Here is a 16,150-nt window from a genome sequence, read left to right as displayed (position 1 = left end):
GCCTCAAAATTGCTAAAAACTCATTGTACACATGGTGAGCCAGAAACTCATTCTGTCTATACTACTGGTGGATTTAATCTGTTATATCAGGATTTTTAATACATTTTTGTTATAGTCAAAGGGAGATAACAAATAAAGCTGTAATGCAAAGGGTATCTCCCTTTGATAACAAATAAAGCTGTAATGCAAAGGGTATCTCGCTTTGACTCTTTAGGGCCACAAAAAATTGGGGAACACATTTTCAAAGTACTTATTAAGAGAGATTAACAATGTGTGTGTGATAGCATTCCTTATCAAAATTACAAGAAAAGTTGATCAGAAAAATTTGTTTAAATGTGTTTTCTTCAATTCTGACATTACAGCAGGGCAATGAAAACAAAAAAAAATTCAAATATTTGGGCACAGACAACAATTCAATAGTCCTTTTTGGAAACAAGCATATTCCACTTGAACTGAACCTCCTCTGTCCACTCTGTGCATATGGCTACCATGGCACCTGAACTTAGATTATTGATATCCATAATCTGTCAATATTGTTAACCTAAGCAGTTGTAAAACCTGAAATATGCAAATTAAAACAAGTCCAACACACTCAGTTTCGGACATTTACTATTTTATTTTTGTATGTTAGTAGATACTATTTCTCCAAGAGATCTGAATAGGTATGTCTGTTTTTAAATTGACTGAGTAATGACAACAATTAGTCTTCAGAGCAATGCATGTAACCAAGTTAAGATATTGGCAACATCAGGTATATGCATTTCAGATACTGTGACAGTAAGCTGCTTCAAATAAAAAGTTTCTGAATTGAATGAAAATAAAGAAAGAACTTGGAATTTAAATATAATTTGGTTTGATTTTGTTTTGCAGACATGTATTACAGTATATATTTCTCCAGTTCACTTGTTGCTAACACTAGTCAGATTCAAGTATTTTGTTTTTACATTGTAGAACTACCAAAGAGAACAGAACAAATGGCTGACTGTGAAATCAGCATTGGTAGCTATCCAGTCATCTATTCAGGTTCTGGTTCATTCCTAATTTTTGTAACTAATATGCTTAAATTTTCACTAGTATTTTGTTCTTATTTTGATATATATTAAATGTTAATATATTCAGTTGTATGTATTACTATTTCTTAATCAAATTCAGCCTGTCCTCCTCATAGAATTCAAACTCAAAAAGGTAATGAAATCTGTCACAAAACAAAATTTTAATATTGAATAAATTTCCTTGCTCGATTGACAAGATTCATCAGGTCATTTATGGCGTGACATCGAAAAATTAAGAATAGTTAAGTACACTTTATTATAGAAATTTTTAAAATATTCTTTTAATTTGATACCCATGTTATGAATTGTAAAAGTTTGTCCTTTGGAGGATTTAATTTTACAACAGATGACAAAGTCTGCTTGTGTTAATCACAATGGACAAATAATCATATGTTATCTCATCCTATATTTTGAAACCACTCCGGTGGCTTAGTGGTTAGAGCATCTGCCTCAGATGCAGGAGGTTGTGGGTTCAATCCCCACTCGAGTCATACCAAAGACTTACAAAAATGGTACTAACAGCTGCCTCGCTTGACGTTCAGCATTAAGAGGTTAGTGTTAGGACTGGTCGGCCTGGTGTCAGGATAATGTGACTGGGTGGAACATCATGCCACATGGCTGCGGCATGATGCCCCAGTGCTAGACATCACTATAAACTGCCACACTGCAGACATCATAGCGATATGACTGAAACATTGTTAAAAGCTGTTAAAAATCCAAATCACACACACACACACACACCTATATTTTGAAGAACTGTCATTATATGCATTATCAGTTTCAAAGTTTCCTTTATCCATAAATGCCACTGTTGATTAAACAAGTGATTGTCAATGCTGAAGAGCTTCCCTCACAAGGGAGATAAATCAGTCTCCAAAAAGGCCCATTCCCATAGACCATAATGTTGTTAATGTATACTTTCATGTTAAGACTGGCCAATCACCCTTACATCCTACATATGATTTACCAAACAGAAAACTCATAAAATTATAACAATAATATTCTGCATAGGTGATTTTTCAAACAAATTTCCTTGTAGTTTCACTGAAAAGTCCAGCCCAGTGAGAAAGTCCTGTTTCATCCAATTGTACTTATGCAATGACGTCAATAAAATCAAAATGGTTTTAGGTTCAAGTCTACTATTGCATAAAATTATCTCATAATTAGACTTCTTCTAAAATTGACATTAAATGCTACTGGTAATTATTTTCAACCAATTAGCAACCCTCGTTATTTTTAAATAGAGTATTTAATATGTCACCACACAAAGGTTGATTCCATAACTTATAAAATAATAAGCTGCCAGCAACCTAAGGTCAAATTTTATGTTTATAATAATCATTCACAGCCAAGAGCATTTTTTTAATTGAAACCTCCAGCATAAACATAGTTGTTTCCCAATCACCATTTTGAACAGATCAAGGAATTTATGTCAATTTGGGAGTCCTCTGTAAAGATAACTGGATAACATTTTCCACAAAAGAATCTTTTTTCTGAAAGTTCTTTACATATGTACGGAACAATAAGTATTTTGTTTCCTATGTGGTGATGAAGTTTTGTACCCTATGCTAAATGACAGATATTGCAACTGGACTCTGACAAAGGAAGGTAATCTGAAAGACTCTTTGTAAAGTATTCAAAATTTGTATGTTTCTCAAACAATTACCCAGTGTGATTGAATGTGCTTAGATATAATTTGTAGCAGCTACCGTTCTTCCTTTAGTGGGGCATGTCTGGCAAATGTTTATATCAAAGGTGTTTATGGATAGTGATTTCTATAAAAAGGTTAGTAAACATCTGAACCCACCTCTCCTCCACATACATGTAACTCTATTTTCACCCCCTTTTAGAGATTAAGTGGTCTCTATCAGCATTAATAAAGTCTCAAGTTAAATATTTTATCAATAATCAAAGAAATATGTTTCCTCTTCCAGTTGTGTCATTGTTCCCTGAGGTGAAGAGAGATGCACCCATAATAAAATCACTCAAACATTTGAGAAAACTCGTGAAAATTATGGAAAAATCATAAATAAATGGCTAAGTTAGAAAAGCAAATTTTAACAGAAGGTTATCATATAACTTTGTTTAGTGATCCTGTCGTGTCCAGGTAGATGTACCTGGTTTGACAAAATAGGGAAAATTTTGATGTTTTTAGTCAAACAGTAGTATAAAAACTTAACATTTTTGTTCCCTTATCTTTAAAAACTGTAATCATCTAGTTTCAAGTTTCACTTTTGAAAGCTGAGAATTGTTAATTATATATTTATGTGCTCAGATTTATGACAGGCTTGAACTGATATTATTAAATAGCACTGCAAAGAAAATGTGTAATATAATATTTTATTAAGTTATCACAGTATACCTGTTCTTTAAATCAAACATTGTTACTATACATAAAAATGTCTAAAACTTTCACAAGAGACAACTTATTTCTAAAATTACAAACAACCCCACCCTAACTGGCTGAGAAAGAGATTGGGCATATTTTATCAGGATCTTTTTCCTTGTGTGTATCAGTTGCAACCGGGCACAGCCAGCTAATTCAATTTTTGTACACCATAATGTTAATGTTTGGCTAAATTACTATACCTTCATGGCAAAACACCCTTATATCCATTGAATTATCTCTCCATGGGGAAACTTCTAAATTGATGAAAATGATAAGCTGCACAGTTCATTTTTGAGACAAATTCCTTTGTAGTTACTCACAATACAAGTCCATCCCTATCAGATATCCCATTTACATCCAGTTATATCTGTGCAGCAAGAGTGATAAAATGAAAATGCTTTTAGGTTCAAGACTACTACTGCATGCAATTTAACCACACATAAACTTTTTTAAACAAAAATTATGTTAAATTTTTCTGGTAACTATTTTCAGCCAAATCAGAAACCTTCAATATTTTAAATATGGTATTGTACATACCACCATACATAGAATGGTTCTGTAGCTGATAAAATAATTAGTTGCCTGTCACAATAATATACAAAGAGTAAAACAAAGGCAAGTAAACAAGTCATATGTCATAAATGTCATTATGCAAAAGGAATTAAAAATAGTTTTGTTCCTAATAGGTTATGAATCATTTCAACAGCAATCAAATTCTTCATAACCATACTGCATGCAGACAAATATTAAATACACAGACATTTGTTATGGTGAAATCAAAGCTAATGAATAGATGGACAAACATTTCTATCATATATGATATACATCATATAATAATGCTGTAAAGTTTAAAGAAATAGGTTGCAAAAAGGAATAAAATATCAATGGTTTCATATTTTATGGATTCCATTTCATTACCCCTTTAATTCAGACAATAGTAATTTGAATATTCCAAAAACATATGGAAATATCAATACATCTCGAACTGAAACCACACATAATGATATACGTACTTATGATAACATGTACTCTAACACACTGGGATATCTTTAGGGACACACACACACACATAATGATATACGTACTTATGATAACATGTACTCTAGCACACTAGGATATCTTTAGGGACACACACACACACACATCACAGGATTGCAGGAAATAAAAAACAAAACAAGAAATATATATTAATTACATATAAAACAAAACTAAACTGAAAGAAAAATTTATAAATGCTTCAAAAAAATATTTACCATATTCCAGTTAAAATTTATAGAACATATACCATAGATGATTTAAATCTTGCAAGAAGCCAAATATAAAATATATATTTGTCTTGATATGTTTCATATATTTCAAATACACAAAGAATGAACAGTTGACAAAAATTACCATAATTTCAGTTCACTGAAACTACTGGCAGATTTCTTTGAGAATGTGTTACACTTTCAATGCAATTTTTTCAATACTGAAAGTGACCAATGAAAAATCAAAGGCTCAAAAGAGTAGTATCCAGACCATAAAATCATTGGGCAGATCAGAGTCTACATTGTTCACACAAAATTGAACAATTGATTAGTCTTGGAGTGAGATCACGAACAAAATTCCCATAAAAAATTAAGATTTAATAACCTGTCAAGATCTGGAGCCACTATTATATAACTATCCAAAATGAAAATCCCTCATTTCTGAATGAAATTTACAAACCTGAAGGTCTTGGTTTATTCTATTCTCAGTTGGATATGTGTCATAATCAAGTATATACATTAGAAAGAGATCATATTCTCTTACCATAATTCCACCCCATCCCCACCCACCCCAAACATGTGGCAAGCTTTATATTGAATTTACACCGCAGTTTTAGCCCTCCGAGAGACTTGCAAAACTTCCTCCTCTTTTATATCCAACCATTCCTCAAAGTTATAATACATGCTGGCCCCTCGTTTTTGTTCATCAAGAGACCGAAGGTAGCTACGTAAATAACCAACTTCCTTCTTTTCTGTGGGATCTGCTATATCACTAGGGCGAGTTGGTGTGCTAGCCAGTTTCTTCTCAGATTCCTTTTGAGCCAGCCAGGTTTCATATGATTCACTTTTCTCTGTTTCAATACGTTTCCTGAAAAATAGTCAATTAATCCAATTATATCTGGTATATTTACTTCCCTGCAATTTTGTGTCAAATTGTAAACATTAAAGACCCAGGTGCAGTCATAGTCATTATACTAATTATTGTTGTTGTTGTTATTGTTGTTGTTGTTATTTAATATGTTAAAAATCCAATCTCCACAGTCATACATGAAGATTTGACAGTGACCACTTCAAGATCATGTTCTGATGACCTATGTTATTGCCACAATCACTAATTTTTTTCAGCCAATCAAATGAAATCTTATATCTTAACATTTGGGAGACTGAACAATATGTGTGCATCAATGTGTGCCTAATGCCTAACAATTTGATTCATTTTCAGATTTCTGAAAGCTGTCTTTCGTTTGGCTAATTCAAAGGTCAACATAACATAACCCTAAGTGGTTGCTCTCAGATCTTCAAATAGGACAGTGAAGATCTGATTTTAGTCAGATTGTGTTGTTGTTGCTATTATTATTATTATTATTATTATTATTCTTGTGGTGGTGGTGGTGGTGATGATGAAACATCACTGCATTTTTTCACATACAATTATCACACATAAATTAAGTTAATTGTTCACAATCTTAAAATAATCAGAATGCAAACAAGTAGCTTATAGTTTATAATACCAAATATTTATTATTATAATCCTCAAGAAGCATGTATGTGTGTGTGCATGTGTGTGTGTGTGTGTGTGTGTGTGATTTGGATTTTTAATGTAGCTTTTAACAATTTTTCAATCATATCGCTTAGATGTCTGCAGTGTGACAGTTTATAGTGATGTCTAGCACTGGGACATTATGCCACAGACATGTGGCATGATGCCCACCCCAGTCACATTATCCTGACACCAGGCCGACCAGTCCTAACACTAACCTCTTAATGCTGAGCGCCAAGCGAGGCAGCTGTTAGTACCCTTTTTGTAAGTTTTTGGTATGACTCGGCTGGGGATTGAACCCACAACCTCCCACATCCAAGGCAGATGCTCTAAAGACTAGGACACCAGAGCAGTACCTCAAGAAGCAAACAACAGAATACTCTAAAGCATTTCTACTGGAATAATTTACAAATTTTTTGCAATGAAGTGTTTCCTTGTGAATATGGATCCCCCAACAGGAGTATATTTGGAGTAGCAAACAATACAGAAACAGTAGTGAGGATATCAGATTCACTCCAACCTAAAAATGAGGTCACGGTGACCTACTTTTTGTACATCTTAATTAGCCTCCTTAAGATGAATCAAAACACCAATTTTCCTTAGTGTTGGTGAAGTATGGTTCAATGCACTGACAGTATAAAAAAAAGATAGCCGAAACTTCAAAAGACTCTCAAGTGTGGATATACTGTCACATCAACATAGTATTGATCACTCAAGTGTGAATATTTTACCACATCAACTGAGTACAAGTATAGTTAAGTTATGTACTTTGAGTTGCAATCACATACCAACTCTTATGAGTGTTGATGAAGTAGAGTTCAAGGTATTGAGAGTGAAACAAAAATGGAAAACAAAAACTAAAAAGGTTACCCAAGTATAAAATCTGGGTCATACTGACCTAGTTTTGTATTGTTAAGTAACTTTTATCTAGATGTATCCATATAACAATTTTCACGAGTGTAAGTGCTCCAAGATATAGAGGGTGTAATGAACAAACAGTTCTAAATTCAAAAGTATCAAGCTACTTTCAACAACAGATTGTCACAAGCATAAGATGAAGATGGTAAATGATATATGGGGTGTAATGAATATACACCAAAAAATACAAAGTAATCAAGTATATAAATTAGGTCATACTGACTAGTTTTGGCATAGATGAATTATACTTTCCTTGAGATGTATCTACTTTTCAATTTTTGCAAGTCTAAATGAAATATAGTTCAAAATAAGGAGGATATGAAAAAACAAAAAAGCTAAGTCACTGAAGCATGAAAATTGGGTCAGACTGATATAGTTATGATATATTCAAGTAACTTTCATCGAGATAAGTTTAGGTGAAATAGGATTCAAGATATTGGAGGTATATATAACAAACAGGCGACAAAAAAAGTCACTCAAGTGTGAAATTGGTCAAAATTACCTGGTTTTGGTATGGTCAGTGGCATTCAAAGGGTAAATGGCACCTGTAGGTGGTGATCACAGTTCTGGCACCCCAAGACTTATGGTGCCATGCTTTTGGTGCCACAAAACCTCTGGTGCCTGGGGCAATGGCCCCCTGCCCCCCCCCCCCATTAATACACTACTGGTTATGGTTAAATTACTTTTGTCAATCTGTACCTAACATAATGTAATAGGGTCTAAGATATTGAGGATATAATGAACAAACAGCTGAAAATACAAAAGTCAGTCAAGCATGCAAATTAAGCATTGGTATGTAACTATTCCTAAGGTACATCCACAGACCAAGTTTCATAAGTGTAGGTGAAATATAGACACTGAGAGGGTAATAAAATGAATGAATGAACGAATGAATGAATGAATGAGTGAGTGAGTGAGTGAGTGAGTGAGTGAGTGAATGAATGAATGAATGAATGAATGAATGAATGAATGAACAAGCATACAAACTAGTGGCCACAATGTTATATCTCCTTCCAACTTCTTTGGCTAGGGGATAAAAAGGCATGCAAAATAGTTAAAAAAGCAGCTGATAATGACAAGTTAATTGCAAATCACATAGCTTTTTTTACTTGTGTATAACACCTACCCAACAGTGAACAAGCATAATAGACCAAGATCTTCCATAACATTATGTACCAACAGATCAGGGTCTATGTTTTCTACTTGTGATCAGGAGCGCCTGTAGATTTTTGTGTTGGCGGTGGGGGTGGCAACCATTTAGCCATCAGCTATTAAGTTTTATGGATGTAGACCAAAACATGTTTTGAGATGAAATGGGGTGGGTGGCAAGTGCTCCCCTCCCCCTTGCTCCTATGTGCAGACACCCATGCTTGTACAGTAGTTGTATACAAACAGCACAGACCCTGATCTGGTATTGAATAGATCTACACTGTTTACAATTAGGCAAGCATTATCTATAGGTAAATGCTCAATCATATTGAAATAAAGACATATTTATTTATTACAGTGTTCCCTCTCTATACCCACCCCCAGTATACTGCTATTCCTCTTATAATACATGTATGGCCAGGGATCCCATTCAATTAGACAAATATTGTTCTTAAAGTCCTACTTAATTCATTTCATTTATTTTAGCTACTGGTTCATTGGGACCAATTCATTTTTATTCACATCATTATATAATACTCTATGGTTGTGATTTAGTTTTAATACAGACACACCCTTGTTTGAACGTACCTCAAAATAAGGCACCATCATTAATAACAAAGGTTACATTTATGGAACAGCATTATGATGAGGAAGTACTGAATGTTCAGGGTGGTTTTATGGGGAAGAACTAATTTTCTTTAACAAAAGCATAAGCATTAATATTGAAAGATAAATATTACTGGAAATAAATGCAAAGTTAGTCAAATGTGCATCATAAACTGCTATATATTTCCAATGTGAAATTAATTTCAATGTCAGTCAAATGTGCATCATAAACTGCTATATATTTCCAATGTGAAATTAATCTCAATGTCAGTCAAATGTGCATCATAATCTGCTATATATTTCCAATGTGAAATTAATTTCAATGTCAGTCAAATGTGCATCATAAACTGCTATATATTTCCAATGTGAAATTAATCTCAATGTCAGTCAAATGTGCATCATAAACTGCTATATATTTCCAATGTGAAATTAATTTCAATGTCAGTCAAATGTGCATCATAAACTGCTATATATTTCCAAAGTGAAATTAATTTCAATGTCAGTCAAATGTGCATCATAAACTGCTATATCTTTCCAATTTGAAATTAATTTCAATATCAGTCAAATGTGCATCATAATCTGATATATATTTCCTATGTGAAATTAATTTCAGTGTCAGTCAGAAATGTGCAGCATAAACTGATATATATTTCCAATGTGAAATTAATTTCAGTGTCAGTCAAATGTGCAGTATTAGCTGCTATATATTTCCAATGTGAAATAAGTGATGTTATACTTTATTAAAGCCATTGCATTGTTATAGTGCCTCATTAGAAACATTATACTATGATCAAACAAATACTACAAATTGCCTGCATCTCCATCACTAACCCCTTGAAGTCTCCCAAAACTTCTGCAATATGCTCCACACATACCTTACGATAAAGATGATATTGCTCCTATTTTTCTATGATTTCATGACATAATTATAAACAAACTCTCATTATAAAAAAAGCAGATTCTCAGTTTCGGTTAAGAAAATATATGATCAAACAGTCTAAAAGGAAATAACATATACAGAATATTGGCTTTTCTTTGTTCCAAGTTTGAAATGGTATGCAAATGAGCATATATGGCCTTTTCAAGGTCATGACCTTTTACCTTTTCCTTCAAACATGGCTTTGCATAACAACATGGTCATGACCTTATTTTCCTTCAAACATGGCTTTGCATAAATAAGGAATTGCAAAAATGTTCAAATATCCACATCAAGAAAAGGTGTTTTCAAAACAAAAAGAAACCTATTTAATTTTGTATCTATTTTAAGCCAAGATTAAAACAAAAAATTAATAACCTAGTCAAAGTAATAAATGCTTTCAATACAAAGTCTCGGAAGAGGTCAGAATCAAACATAATGAATCAAACATAATGTGGGATTCTTTTTGGTAATTTATATGAGCAAGTACTGTGCACAAATTCTGCCTACACTCCCTTTTTCTTTTTTTCTGTCATGTCCAGTAACCTTTTACTGTAGCTCTTGTTATGGTAATATTTATCTCCCCATACAATCTCTATACACCTTTAATGTCATACGCTCCTTTCTTTTTGCCACAGCTGTACAACAACACAATCTGATATTCACGATTTAATGTCTTCCTCTCCATTCTGGTGTCCAACAACTGTACAATAACACATTTTGATATTCAAACTTGTCCAAAACTCCTTTCCTGCTATAGTCATACAACAATACATTTTGATATATACACACTTGCTTATAAAAACACCTTTCATAAAAGATACATTAATGCAAGACTTAACGTTGGATTGGATGCTTTTATGAGATACTCTTTTTAAGGTTGATGTTCTCACCTTGGTCATTCATTATACCAGATGATTTCCAATAAGCACAGCAAAAACTATACATTGTAATTAATTCTAACTGAAAGTATTATCTAGATTACAAATAGTAAAAATATTTATTAAACTGCCACAAGAACACAGAATTTAGATTTTACTAGTATCTATATTTTCGCTAAAAATAATGAAATCCAAACACTGTAAATCTTTTTTGAAACAAACCCTATACATGTACAGGAGAATACACATATAAATGAATCTTGACACTAAAGTGGTCATGTACTTAAACCACAGTGGTCATGAATGCAATTTATTAAAGTAATTGATACCATGATTTTAGTACGACGTTGTTTTACCATACAAGAATGTATGAGTATTTTGATGTGAATGAATGATTGAAGAAATTTAATAGCTGTTATCTGATGATAGGCTGAGTGTAGTGTGAGATGAGAGGGTTAAGGAAAATATTGTACCATCCTTGTGTTTTCACAGGAAACGTTTTGGGGGGACAGAACTTCCAGTTCAGTTGCGTCCCGAGTCTATAAGAGTGGAGACGGAAGTGAGACTAGCAGAGCAGTCAGAGTCAACAAGTCTAGTCAGTGGAGAGAGTCCAGGAGGAGGAGGAAAAGGAGTCGAGGAGGAGACAGTGGAGAAGGAGGAGGGGTATAGAGAAGTCAAGGAGGAGAAGGAATTTGGAGAAAGTCACGAGAAAGAGGAGAAGGAAATTGGAGGAATAGGAGAGAAGATGGGTAGAATACAAGGACAGGTGGAAAGCCATCTCACATTACTAATCAAATGATGCAATAGGCTATCACAGGGTCGAGCAGAAGGAGAGTACTTGGGAAATTTTAATCATTTGACTAAGGCTCAGAGCTTGACATCTATCTTTCACTAATTTAACTTCCAATCAAAGTGGAGCCTAGGTGGGACTTCTATAATAATTTAAATAGAATATTGGGAGTACCCCACCCCAACCATATCACACCTACCACAGTGGCGGCATAACAACCTGTCAAACCACAAATAGAATGTATATGCATAATACAGGCAGTAAGCTGATGAGGTATGCTCCCTTCATATAATTGCTATTTTGAAAATAACATTTTCACAAATGCAAAACAACCCAAATCAACCATGGTGATAGGGTTATGTTTAATTACTGACACTTCTGGCATGCTGAAAAGTTGTTTGCCTGTGAAACAAAATTTGTCCAAAAGTTGTTGTTGTTGTGTTGTTGTTGTGGGTTTTAACACCATTTTTCAGCACAAGATAGGCTATACATGGCTGCCAGTATTAATAGTGGAGGAAGAACCCAGGAAAACCCTGGAAAGAACCACTGACCCGTGAAAAGCTACTGGCAAGTTTTCTCACATACCCACATAGGCCGAACCCGAGACTCGAACCCACACAGACAGAGGTGAGATGGCAGTGATCCGTAATGGTGAGCACTTTAGACCACTCGGCTTATCCAAAAGTATAATTTCTCCAATTAGGAATGTTCAAAGTGATCAGTTGGGGCATGGTCCAAGTCATACATTCAGTAACTGACGACAAGGATGTCACACACACAAAACAATAAAGAATGATGAAGATGATTGCAATTTTCACTCTGCGATGAGAAAGGCAAGTTTTAACAAAAGTCTTCTTTTAACATTATGTAATGAAGTTATACACAGCTTGGCATAATATAATTATAGTCACACCAAGCAATACAATTCCATATTTTGTTATTTAACAAATGAACTTTTATGGATGTAATCATTTAAAATCAGTTTCTTGGTGCATATTTAATATAAAAACAAAACTTTGCCAAAGAAAACAATAATTCAATCTTTAATTAAATTTCACATGAAATAAGCATTAGTATACTTAGATTCCAAAGCTACAGCCAAGAATTGACAGTCTCCACAAAAAAGCAACTCCCACCACCCCCAGTGAATGAAAGCAGAAAGTGTTTGCTTAAGAGAAAATACTGAAAGCACAAAGGGGCAGAAGTGGAAATCTTAATATTTCAAGCCATCCTAGTTTCATAAGAACAAGCAATCGGAAATGGCAAAGCCAGTTAAAGGTGTCTACTTTGAAAGTACAGTCTTAACTTCAAAGACATTATCCATGTCTAAATTTGTAAACTATGGAGCCTTCAGTTTGCCAACTTGGCAAGTTTTGTTGCAGAAATTAAGTATTTAGTCTTTGTCAAGTCTCAGTCAAAATTTTGGACCCCAATTTGGGTTTGCAATGTCAAGTGTAACTAACACCCATGGAGTAAAGTGCAAGAATTTGCCTGAATTATACCAATTTATGTCACTGAACTAAATTTAGCATCACTGGTCACCAGCATGAGTGTCATTAATGAACCCAAGTCACAGATATTCAGTATTTTTAAATTTTACGTACTGTATTTATCTGTGCATGGCTTGATCCAATTGCAAACAGCGTAGACCCATACTGGTCCATAATATATATGCCAACCAATCAAACATCATAGACCCAGAATTGACTCATAATATATGTGCCAACCAATCAAACATCATAGACCCAGAATTGACTCATAATATATGTGCCAACCAATCAAACATCATAGACCCAGAATTGACTCATAATATATGTGCCAACCAATCAAACATCACAGACCCAGAATTGACTCATAATATATATGCCAACCAATCAAACATCATAGACCCATACTGACTCATAATATATGTGCCTACTGATCAAGATCTGACATCATCCAAAAGCAAACAGCATAGATCCATAATAATCCAGAATGTAAATGCTAGCTGATCAGGATCTATGACATGACCCAAATGCAAACAGTGCAGACCCTAATTGGTCCATAATGTATATGCCAAGCCAATCATGATCTACAACATGACCCAAATGCAAACAGAGCAGACCTATACTGGCCTGGCTGTGTCTGCCAGTTTATCAGATCTATGATATTTTCTAAAAATGCCAAATGTGAAAATACTACACAGACCCTGATCTACTAGAGCTTTACAAGGTTCTGGATCTGCCATAGCATAATACACCCGCAGATCAAGGTCTATGATATTTGTTCTGCTGATTACTCCTAACAAACTGCACAGACCCAGATTTGCTAGTGCATTATGCAATGGCAGATCTGAGTCTGTGTATTTTGCAGTTGGACTCATCTTATAAGCGAGTTTATATGGTAATCATTTCCTCATGGTGACCACTGTTTGTAAGAAACCATACACAAAATATTTAGGCTGAAAAAAAATCCTAAAATATTTATGTACCCATAATTCAGACCAGCATGACAGATCATACAAATCTGAATTTTTCTTTCTTTATTTTTTTTCTACCACCTAAAAAATCAGGACAGCAGACACATTTTGCTTGTTTTGAGCCAACTTTGCTACTTGTCTGCATGTCTGAGAGACAATGCATACTTGTTTTACCAACCTGAATAATCATTATCCACAATAAGTATTAATGCAAACCAATTGCATTGGAGGCACCTCCTATATCCAGCTAATAATGTTAGGGTATCTACTTTATTTATCATAGTAAACCAGGCATTTCAGTAATGAACTAAATTGTTCTGCAGCTAATATATCTACTATATACACTTGCTTACAAGTCGAGCCTAACTGCAAACTGCATAGACTCATATCTACCACATCATAATGCCCCAACAGATGCAGTTTGCAAGGAGTAATCCGTAGAACAAACAACAGGTCTACCCTGATCTGCCAGCATATTATATGATGGCAAATCAGGGTCTATGTTGTCTGCAGTTGGACTCGACTTATATGTGAGTATAAGATGGTATTTTTAATGTTATAGATACATGTGATGGATTACCTAATTAGCTAAAACCTACTATTCTACATTTTCATTAATTTGCGTGCTGTGTATTACATGCTTTATATTGTTTTTTATTACATAAGCTTCCAGGATTCCACTTCTAGAAAACAAAGCTACTGTACTACTCTTAGACTCTCACATCCATTATCAATACTTTACAGTCAAAAATAAGCACTTCTCAAAGAGATATATTTGTCATTTGCACTTGATAGTATTTACGGAATTAGTAGCTATATGCACAATACATCCCATATACAAATACTAATGTTGAAATGTTTTCTAGAAATGTACTACAAACTACAAGTATCTAAGTGGTCAAGCTTACTTCTCCTTGCTGCTGTCTCTTTCTTTTGCTGAGCTAAAAACAATATATCTAATTAACACTGGTAATTATTATATTCATACCCTAATGTTGTCCCACAGATGCAACCGAGGCAACTGAACAATATTTTCTGCATGCATTATGTGGTTCATATTGTCAATAAGGACACATGTCAAGACTTTATGATGTCATCCAAGTTTGTACATTATAAGGTTCTACAACTCTGTACATTATAAGGTTCTACAACTCTGTACATTATAAGGTTCTACAACTTTGTACATTATAAGGTTCTACAACTTTGTACATTATAAGGTTCTACAACTTTGTAGAATATGAGGTCTTCAACTCTGTACACAATAAGATTCTACAACTTTCTACACAAAAAGGTTCTACAACTTTTTTTTGCAATAAGGTTCTAAAACTTTCTACACGATAAAATTCTACAACTTTGTACATTATAAGGTTCTACAACTTTGTACACAATAAGGTTCTATAACTTTCTACACAATAAGGTTCTACAACTTTTTTTTACAATAAGGCTCTAAAACTTTCTACACAATAAGATTCTACAACTTTCTACACAGTAAGTTTCTACAACTTTGTACACAATAAGGTCCTTACAATTTTGTACACAAAAAGGTTCTTACAATTTTGTACATTATAAGTTACAACAACTTTGTACATCATGAGGTTCTACTCTTATGTATATCTAATTATTGCTTTTTTGTTAGGGTTTTTTGTCTCCACTATTGTGGGTTATGTTTAACTGTATTTTGAACTTAACCTTGTCCAACACCAACTTCACTGTGTTCCTAACTAGAAACACTTCATGTAAAGAAATAATACATAACTAATATTTTTGTAGGTGTGAGGGTTTAATATTAGCATCATTATTAAAAGAAGAAAACATTTATTAGGGTCTGGGTCATGGTTATTAGAATTCCCCTAAAAAAATTCCCAACTACCTAATGTTTACCACATTCTATATTATAAGTCTGGTATTTTTTTTTTATCTTGTTGAGAACCCAGAATGTTCTAGAAAGAAAAATTCCATTAAGTAATATATTTTACTGTTAGTAAATGCTAGTTGTTACCTAGGTCAAGTAGAGGGTTTCATAAATAAAAATTATTTATTCCTGTGATAAAATTTGAGGCAGAAATCAGTCTTATTTTTGTGTCCAGTATTTCATTTGTTTGGAATTTATTTATTCAAATTATTGATTCACTGGAAATACAATGTGCTCATAAATAATATTCCTGGACAGAAACATGAATTTGGAATTATAGTGAATTCAGGCA

General features: G+C 33.7%; 1 protein-coding gene across 6 annotated transcripts in view; it reads right to left on the bottom strand.

The window, feature by feature from the left end:
* Positions 1 to 3,378: 3,378 nt before the first annotated feature.
* Positions 3,379 to 16,150, bottom strand: part of LOC149780878 (uncharacterized) — a 52,875-nt gene continuing 40,103 nt past the window's right edge. For 3 of the 6 annotated variants that reach the window (XM_089937979.1, XM_089937976.1, XM_089937981.1), the window contains 2 exons: positions 14,855 to 14,887; positions 3,379 to 5,556 (listed from right to left, as the gene is read on the bottom strand). In XM_089937979.1, coding sequence (XP_089794105.1) covers positions 5,289 to 5,556; positions 14,855 to 14,887 — 301 coding nt within the window. In that variant the 3' untranslated portion in view covers positions 3,379 to 5,288. The remainder of the gene's footprint in view (positions 5,557 to 14,854; positions 14,888 to 16,150) is intronic. The other 3 variants (XM_089937978.1, XM_089937980.1, XM_089937982.1) reach the window with 1 other exon arrangement.

The sequence above is a fragment of the Sinohyriopsis cumingii genome, chromosome 16 (assembly GCF_028554795.1).
Source record: "Sinohyriopsis cumingii isolate HCF-2022 chromosome 16, ASM2855479v2, whole genome shotgun sequence".
Taxonomy (NCBI): domain Eukaryota; kingdom Metazoa; phylum Mollusca; class Bivalvia; order Unionida; family Unionidae; genus Sinohyriopsis; species Sinohyriopsis cumingii.
This window is presented reverse-complemented; position numbering and strand designations above follow the sequence as displayed.